Source organism: Monodon monoceros, unplaced genomic scaffold (genome assembly GCF_005190385.1).
Source record: "Monodon monoceros isolate NGI ecotype Baffin Bay Population unplaced genomic scaffold, NGI_Narwhal_1 Super_Scaffold_16, whole genome shotgun sequence".
Classification (NCBI taxonomy): Eukaryota; Metazoa; Chordata; class Mammalia; order Artiodactyla; family Monodontidae; genus Monodon; species Monodon monoceros.
Window position 1 is genome coordinate 30,207,386 of NW_021703772.1, and position 9,354 is coordinate 30,216,739.

At 51.7% G+C, this 9,354-nt stretch overlaps 1 protein-coding gene across 7 annotated transcripts in view; it reads right to left on the minus strand.

Annotated features, from left to right (window-relative positions):
* NRP2 (neuropilin 2) overlaps positions 1-9,354 on the minus strand; it is a 114,715-nt gene that overhangs the window by 46,314 nt on the left and 59,047 nt on the right. For all 7 annotated transcript variants that reach the window (XM_029225007.1, XM_029225005.1, XM_029225003.1 and 4 more), the window contains 4 exons: positions 8,862-9,006; positions 7,379-7,728; positions 5,146-5,290; positions 1,290-1,406 (listed from right to left, as the gene is read on the minus strand). In XM_029225007.1, the coding sequence (XP_029080840.1) occupies positions 1,290-1,406; positions 5,146-5,290; positions 7,379-7,728; positions 8,862-9,006 (757 nt within the window). The remainder of the gene's footprint in view (positions 1-1,289; positions 1,407-5,145; positions 5,291-7,378; positions 7,729-8,861; positions 9,007-9,354) is intronic.

Consider the following 9,354-nt stretch of genomic DNA (forward strand, 5'->3'; position numbering starts at 1 on the left):
CACCAAGCAAACCCTGCTAATCCAACACCACACAGTAAATGAGAGCGCTCCACTTTTGGCTCTCCAACTCTTTCCAACATGTCTTGGAAGATTCTCCAAGTCTCTTTCTCCTCTTCATAAAACAAAAACAAGTTCATTAAAATGTCAGAATTCTGTATTCAACTATCCCTGACCAAGAGTGTCCCCCGGCCCACGCAATGTACAAAAGCACATTCCTGAGAGCATATGCATTAAATTATCATTTTGCAGTCACACAACTTCAGCATTTATTTTTGGCTCCCCTCCCATTCTTCTTTGTAGCCATGTTGGGGAGACGTCCACTGCATCCTTGCAGTTTCTCATACTGTCAAGTGGCTAAGGGTGCGGATCCACAGATTTCACCATCTACCTACTGACTCGGCGCTACGTCTTTATGTCTCCATCACTTCCCAAGCCTCTTCACCAATCTTCCCTCATTTGGTTTAATGAACGTTTAATAACGATCAGTAATTTACTGTAAATTGAGGCTGTCAAGCATTAAATTCTAGCCCCAAATGCCAGGTGTTCCAAACTTTGTAGTTTGTTAAGGAATGTCCTCATATTCTGCGACCTTAGCAGGAAGATTGAAAATGTGATGTCCTTTTGGGCTCTTCCAATTATTGTTTTTCTCTAACTTGGATATGCTTAGAAGATAAAATGAGAATGCAGTCGATTTCCCATGTGAAGAGACTAATCGCCAATAGGTGGCCCTGAGTTTTGAGGAATGGGTGAGGTGCCTTTTCGTTCTTCTGTCTTTGTCACTGACCTGCGCTCGCCTCGTGGAGGATGCGGTGCCCTATCTTATAATCCTAATTGTCAGGCTTTCTCAACCGGTGGTGGTAAAAGACGCAGGGCAACGCAATTAAATCATGGTTAACCGCTGAGTTAACCTATCGCGCTCCACTGACAAGAGGACAGCCAGATCTTCCCTTGACTGTGCCCCGGGGACAAGCTTAGCAGGAGGGGCGATCACAGTTGTGGATTCTAAAGATACGAAGTGAGGGCTAGGAAACGAGACTACTCAAGGGAGGCATCCTCCTTGGATGGCCCCTTATCTCAGCTGATGTAGGGCTGTACTGGTTGTGCCAATATCTGAATGCTTCTAGATGGGTTGGAAATAGCCACTGCCCCAAGCCCCTAAGTACCACACTTCCCTGACCTCTGACCTAGGGGACCCCCAGGTCCCGGCCCCAGCCATGGGCCAGCCTCCACTGAGACTGGTCGGCACCCATACCATCCTGGATGAAATACGGCTCTGGCCCCATCCTCACCATCCTCAAAGCTGCAGTTCCCCCCGCACTCCGTGGCCTCCTCGTCAATGGGGTATGGGGTGGTGGTCTCTTTGCTCTTCACGGTGGGTCCCAGTGTCTCAACCGTCGGCTTTGAGTCTGCAGAAAGGCAAAGGAAGGGGAGTGAATACCACGTGCGCCAGCCTGTGTCAAAACCCAGCAGGAAGATGCCAAATACTAAGTCTCCTCTCCAAGGGTGGGCCTTTCAAGAAGGGAGAAAAAAGGAAATCCAAGATGGACACACACACACCCATGACGTCACTTCTGTGTGCTGTGATGACATCAGGACCATGGCCTGTGTTAAGGAGAACGGTCCCAAGCTGTAGAAATAGCCGTAATGGAGGCAAGAACACAAACCCACACTCTACTCCACAGCAGAGGCCCTGAGGCCGGCTCAAAAGGCCACGCGCACCAGGCAGTAATGAACGTGGGTGACTCTGACCACAGGCAGGGCTCAACCATGCTCTGGGTGTTCTGTTTCAGACACAGATGTGGGTGACACACACACATAAGCAATGAAGGACACCCATCAAAAATGGTTTGAAAAAAATCGGGGTTAATGGAGTGAGCTTCCGTCCTGTGGAAAACACCCGTCTGAGCACAGCCCCTTGGGTGACTGCTGTCGTGTCTCGGGCTCAGCCCTGTTTGCGTGTGGAACGGGCCCTGTTTGCGCGTGGAACGGGCCTTCTCTTCTCTGCCTTCTCCGAGTCAGACAGAACCAAAGCTAACCCGACCTGGGGGCCCACCTATTACAAGATAATCAGAAGCACAACGGCTGAAGTCATAGCCAAGCCAGACAGCCTGGGAGGTGCGACCCCAGACATCGTTGTTCGCGTTTGCACAAAACCGGATGGAAAAGAATATGGGCTCAAAGTGACTCAGACTCCATTCAGTGGAAATAATTTGGGGCTGTGCCTTTAGGTCAGGGTGTGGCAAATTCAAATGCTTCTAGGAGGCTAACTGCTACTGTAAGGGAGGATGGCCTGCTGGGGGCTGGGAGAGTAAAGGCTGGGACAGGAGATGGCAGAGGGGTTCTGCACACCTGGTTTAAAGGAGGCCACCATGTGACTGGTTCCAGCAGGTTGAGGAACTGAGGCGAGGTGGCCCAGTGTGGCCAGATCTTGCAAAAAGATTTTTTTTTTCCCTCGCATGAAACAAACAAACAAAATCTCCAGGGAAAATCTCCAGCCCTGTCAATGTTGGCAACTTATTCAAAATACAAGTAGCAGGTGACCAAACGTGGCTGGGCAAATAACCTCAAAGCGTCCTAACTTGTAAGTTCATATTTGTTACTGTGCCACAGAATCGCAAACTCCATTGTAAAGCAAACTGTGGTCAGCAAGGCAAGAAGTAATCATTTGAAATACAAACAAATGAACAGGTGAAGCAGCCCTGTCAAATTATTTAGCTGCAGTAACTCAACCCAGCCCATTATTTTCCCTGTTATCCTTTTGGGGTAGGAATGAAGGGAACAAGGATGAGTCACAGAAATGAATGGAAATTTGACAAGCAGAAAGCCACGTGGCCTGGGAGAGAGGTTCCTGGAAATGTTAGGTAGCTGAGTGGGTGAGCTGGGTGGCAGAGAGATAATGTTAAATCCAGGGGCACAGGGGGCGGGTGAGGCAATGAGAGGGCAGGCCGTGTGAATGAAAGTGAGGAAACGGTAGCCGGCCTCTGTGTCCACTGTGTTTGTACTGGACACTTAGAGCTAACTGCCCATCAAACTACGCTCCCCAGCAATTGAAAACAGATGTCAGAGACTTCAAAGGGAAGGAGGCTGGGTGGAGGGTATCGAGCCCCTACTCTGATCTTCCAAGGAACAGCCAGGAGGACTTTGAAATGAGAAACCTGTTGCTGACCATCACCGGTGTAATTTGGGCCAGCTTGGTGGGGGGCAATAGGAGGAAAAGGCCAATAGCAATTGTCCAGCCGGTCATAAAGCAGGGCCAGCCCGGTAAGAGGCGTGGCACAGAGGACCATGGACAGGGGGGAAGTATGAGTCAGTAGCTGATCGGCCTCTGGCAAGTGGCTCCTCTCTCCGGGACTCAGTTTCCCTCTCTGTGAAGGAGGCATTGGCCTAGATCGGTGATTTTTTTTTCAAACTGTATGTCACCCTTGTCAACAGGTTGTAGATCAATTTCGTGAGTCAGGACTAGCGTTTTAAAATAGGGGCTATAATATTTCAGAGTATACTCACGTGGCAAGGATGAGCACCGCTTTGGGAACCTTTTGTTTCAGTCACACTTACTTACTGTAACAAGTTTATTAGGTGCCAAGCAGCAGGCTAAATATTTTATATCCATTATTTTATTGAATCCTCATGATAACCCTAGGGGGTGCAGATATACTATGGTCACCCCCCCTTCTTCAGCTAGGATAACCGAGATCGTCAGAGGCAGGACTTGAACTTGGCGATCTGTCCCCAGAGTCCAGGTGCTTAATGATATACTATATCCCATAAGCACACACGTGTATGTGTGCTTGTGTGCATGCATGCTTGTAAGTCGAGTGGCTCGTGATATAAATTTATTTTAAATTGTGGATGGTGGTCAGAAACGTTTGAAAGCCACTGGCCTAGAAGCCCTCGGGTCCCCTGCATCTCTAAGCCTCTGATTCTGGCCAGAAGAAGCCAGCTTGTGTCACTGTTGGAGGGCAGTTTTCAGCGCCTGCAAGAGGACAGGTGAGGGACACTCAGCAGGCTGCAGGGAACCTTGCCTCACTCCGTGATGGGGAGTAAAGTGTCTTCCCACTAAAATATGTTCACTGGGGCTGCCTTCCATTGAAAGGTGAGAAAGGCTAATTTGGGCCCGACTCCCAGCCTTCGTGCCTCAACGGGACACTTCCTCGGCGCCATCATAACGGAACACAGGCAGCACTTTTCGCCCCGGGAGCCGAAAGCACTTCTCCGACATGCTCTTACTAATCCTCCACGATCCCCTGCTGGGTGAGCTGCTGACAGGTACGGCACAGACAGGAAAATGGAGATACCTGGGGCCGGGGTCCTGCCTGCTGCCTCGCCCCACCCCACCCCCAGCTCCGTTTGGCAGGCAGCAAGCGAGCTCCGGCTCCGGCTCGGGCTTGAGCTGGGCTCTGTCCCAGCCCTGCCCCGGGGAGGAGGGCGGGGCCTGGAGGGGAGGCGGACCCGACTCGGAAGGATGGATGGGGTGCTTCCCGGGAAACCTGGAGGGTGGCCATGATCAGCGGGCCTCATCTTCGTTCAGGAGACTCGGAGGTGCTCCCAGGGCCTGCGACGCAGGGTGGAGCCCAGCGAGCCTCCTGCGGCACACGGGGAAGAAGTCGGGCTCTCGGCAGCTCCCCTGCAACAGGGTCCCTCCTGAGCAAATAAATGCCTTTTACAGATGTGGCTTCGAAATGAAAATGAAGTCTCTTAGCCACAGACATCTGGAGGCCAGATTCAGACATAAACCGATTACTTTATTATCATGAGCATTTTTTTTTCTTCCCTAAATCAACAGCCACAGCCCTCTGGCCTGAAGAGTCAGGGTCTAATTGAATTTGGGTGGGCAGTGTGTGGTTATGATTTGTTTTCGAGAGACTGGGGTTGGAGGACTGAAATGATCCTTTAAAAATGACAAAGCACATCCCTTGAGGAGCTGTCCTGAGTCCAGAGGCTGCAGTGCCGGTGGTTTGAGGTAGAACAAAGTGCAGCCCAGGGCAGGCAGGAGGCAGCAGGGTTTTGAACCGATGGGGCTTCACCCCAGGGATGGCTGCCCCTCTGCCCCGTCCCCGTCGTGGTCTGACCTCCTCCCAGGCCATCCCAGGAAGCCGGGGTCATGAGACCATGTGAGTGAGACCCACAGTGGAAAGAGGGCCTTACCTGTCCAGTCACAGCCCAGCACCTCCAGTCGCATCCCAATGCCCGCAGGGGACCACCTCTCAGGGTACACCCGCACGTACTGCGCCAGGACAGGGTCAAACCTCCGGATGTCAGGGGTGTCGTAGTGCATGTTCCCTTCAAACAGCTGCAGGGGAGACAGGTTGCTCAGCCCTTCTTAGGTGGGAGCCCTCCTCACTCCTCCTTTCTGCTCCTTCCTCCCCCCTTCCCACCTCACCCCTCACATCCAACCGGAAGGCAGCTTCAGAGTTATTAATTCACGGTCACTGCCCGTTTTGGTCCGTGGGAGCCCCATTCTCAGACCAAGGTTTTTATTCATTTGGGAGAAACACGGCAGATGGGGAGCAGGTGAAAGTGGCAATTGCTGGGTTCTGTTCTCTATCCTTGGAGTGAAACTGAGGACTCAGAATTCGGCTCTGCGTGAGTCTTAAGCTGGATTTGGCTGGAGAGGAGTGAAGGGCATTTAGGCTGTCTTGCCTGTTCTGAAGTTCTCGGTTTACTAGAAAAAGAAGTTCTTTCCCAGATGCTTGAAAGTCTAGATTTAGAAAGTCCCAGCTTGAAAGTCTAGGTTTAGAAAATGCCAGGTCACTGAGAGGCTGAAGGGAAAGTGACCATCCCTTTTCTAGGCTAATGACAATTTCCACTGGTCACACCCTGATAATCTAAGACTGTGTTCCCCCAACCTTGGTTTAGTGGAAGAAATTCTGTCAAAAGAAACCTCACCTAAAGCCACACCTCATAAAATGGATGACAGTGGGGCTGCCCCGGCTGAAGCCGGGTGGAGGACCCAACCCAGAGCATACCTGTGAACCAGTGACTTAGGGGACTGTTGGTGTGCAGGTGTGCCAGGGGCTGTAGCTGATGAGCATCTAGGAATGAGGCAGAGCCAACTCATTTTGCAGGATGCCCACAATTCCAAAAGGGGGGCACTGTCACGGGGAGGGCAGGCTCTGACCCTGGCTAAGATCATCTCCTTTCCGAGGCCCTCAGAATAGTCAAGAAGAGCCAGGGTGGGGCTTCCCTGGTGGCGCAGTGGTTGAGAGTCCGCCTGCCGACGCAGGGGACACGGGTTCACGCCCCGGTCCGGGAAGATCCCACATGCCACGGAGCGGCTGGGCCCGTAAGCCATGGCCGCTGAGCCTGCGCGTCCGGAGCCTGTGCTCCGCAACAGGAGAGGCCACAACAGTGAGAGGCTCGCGTACCGCAAAAAAAAAAAAAAAAGAGCCAGGGTCAGCTGTCCCTGGGGGAGCCAGTGGTCCGACTTCTGCTCCATCCACTGAAGGTTCCAGTTACCAAGCACTGAGCCTTTCCAAGCCGCTGGAATTATGAGCTGGGAGTTTACATCAGCACTGCAAAACCTCCAACCCAGACCTTGCCTCTGCATTAAGAATGGAAAACATTTGCTAAACAGAGACACGTGATACCCCTTCTTTATTAGGGGCCCTGCTCTTCTGAGGAAAATCAGGGGTAACTTAGCAATGAGGATCGGAACGCCTGGCTGATTGGGAGATTAACCTGGAGAGGGACAGGGCTGTGATGTCCTCTCCCTTTCCTGGGGCTCCTTGGTGCCCCTCGTTGAGGGCTGACCTTCACTCTTCCGATGGCAGAAGGGGGTGTTACACTGGCCTGCGCTTCTGGACTGGAGTTAGTTTCTCTTGCCTCTTCCCAGCCTCCATGTGAGAGGCAAGAAAGATCTAAGTAGTAAAGCCCAGGAAAATACAAAGGAGTGCAGCAACACTCAGAAAAACACAGTTGTTTTTGGAAGTAATTCACTAGTTTCTATAGTTGAGCCTCCAAAAACCACATCCCCTTTGGATGTCTGGCCAGTTCCAAGGACACTTTATCTGAAACAGGGTAGAAAGAGTGTCCAAGACAGCAGAAAGGCAGTGTTGAGTAGTGGTTAGGCATTTGGGCTCTGGAGTGAGACTTGTGTCTGAATCATGGCTCTACCACAGGTACTGTATGACCCTGGCATGACATCAAGCCTCAGTTTTGTTACCTCTAAAATGGGAGGGATGAAAGGACCTACCTTCTAGAGATGTTGTAAAGGCTAAAATAAGGCATTTAGCAGAGGGCTGGGCACAAAGTAATCTCTCAGTTAATATTTGTTTGACGGGCAGGGGTTGGTGATGACCATCTAGATGGGAAATCAAGATCCCCCAAATCAACCTCCCTGTTTGGGGCAAGGTTAGGGAGTCCTCCGGGAACATCCTACCTTCGGCTGCTGGGTCCTGGGGTCCTGGATGTGCTCCCAGTCTTTGCCATTTAGGCTGTAGGAGACTTTGAACTTGCGCACAAATGCCCTGGCTTCCACGGCAGTGATGCTATCTCCTCCGCGGGCTCCCTGGATGATGACGCCTTTCACGGTCTTGGGCGCTCCCAGGTCTACCTGGAGCCACTCCTCGCCCGGCTGGGCCTGAGGGATCCGAGGGAACCAGCCTGAGCGGCTGCTGACCAGGCGGGCAGCACTGGGGCTCCAGAGGTACTCGCGGGTGGAGGAAGCAGAGATCTGGGAGTCGGCAATGAGGCCCGAGAGCATCCCCAGCATGTCGGAGCAGGGGGCGTCTGCGGAGAGGGTGGAAGGTACAAGAGGTCATGCTGGTACCCTGCTAACTGGAACCACCCCCAACCAGTAGGGAACTGTCAAAGAACCTGACTATCAAACACTTTTAAGTCAGCACTGATTTCTTTGCATTTCAAGGTGGGATAGCACTGTGGTTAAGAGCTCAGCTGGGCACCAGACTAGCTGGATTCACATTTGCTTTGTCACTTACTAGTTGCTTGACTTTGGGAAAATAATTGAAGTGCTCTGTGCCTCAGTTTCCCCAGGCCTAAAGGAGGGCTAATAGCAGTACTTACCTCTTGGGTGTTGTTGCATGGATTCTGTTAGTTACAATATAAAAGAACTCAGCGTGGTGCCTGGCATGGCCGAGTGTCTCATGTTGTTAGCCAAGGACTCTCACATCCTTGGTGACACAGTCCCCACTGATCCTCCTGGGGCAGTGAGTGCAGGGGAGCTCAGCTGAGCATTGAATTGTTACCCAGGGGATTATTTCCCGAACTAGATGGAACCATTCCTGGGACCAGATCTTAATTTCACATGTGTTACCACAGCTCTTTACTGCCCTGCATCCTGCCAGCATCCTGGAACATGCTGTTCCCTCTACCCAAAATGCTCTTCCCCTCAGTCACCATCAGACTACTCTTTACTCATCCCCGAGTTTAAGTGTCACTTCGTCAGAAAGGCTGTCCCCAAACTTTCAGTCAACACTCAGTGAGGCCCCCTCACTCACTCTCAGGGCATCCTGGCCTTTTCCTTCACACACGCATCTTAGTGTATAATTACCCCTGTACTTACATGTGTTTATTATCTATCTTGCCTACCCGCCTGAAAGTTCCGCATGTCAGGGACCCCATCTGCTGGTTCCCTTCTCTTATTCACTTCCAGCTCCCAATGTGTGGCCTGGCACACAGCGGGCCTTCCGCAAGTATTTGTGCAGCGAATGAGTGAGTGGAGTGTGTGTGAAGAAATGGTAGCCGGCAAGGCAGGGTCTAGAGTCAGTGTGCATTCAATACCCATACAGGGAGTTACAGGTAAAAGCCAGCCTTCTGTTAAGGTCACGTGGTGCAATCAAGCCGTTTGCAGAGGGCTGGAAGGGGGCGCAGAGCTCCCCGACCTCACAGGAGCCCCACTTCACCTGTGACCCGGCAGCCGAAGAGCTCCAGGCGGAGGGCGATGCCCGAGTGCCAGGTCTGTGGACGGACCCTGACGAAGCGTGTCAGCAGTGGTGAGTGCAGCTTGTTCAGAACCACCTCCGTGGCATCGTTGTTGGCTTGGAAGATCTGTAACATCACACACGAATCCATGTTATAGCAATCCCCGTATGTAGGTGAGCCACGCAGCCTTTGACGGAGAGGGAAAGGTCTGTTCAATTTTATTTCTCTTAAGCTTAGAAATAATCAGTGGGTTTGTTGTTTGCTGCTGTTTTAGAAACACCATAAAAAAATGTAATTTCTCACACTGCTCTAAGTTGAAAACAATACATGGTCTTCACAAAAACTTTTGGAGGGAAGGAAAATTTTGCCTCTGGGCCTGAGGGCCAGCAGAGGAAGGCACCATGAAAGGAAAACACTTTCAGAAGTCGAGAGAGAGAGAGAGAGAGAGAGAGAGAGAGAGAGAGAGAGAGAGAG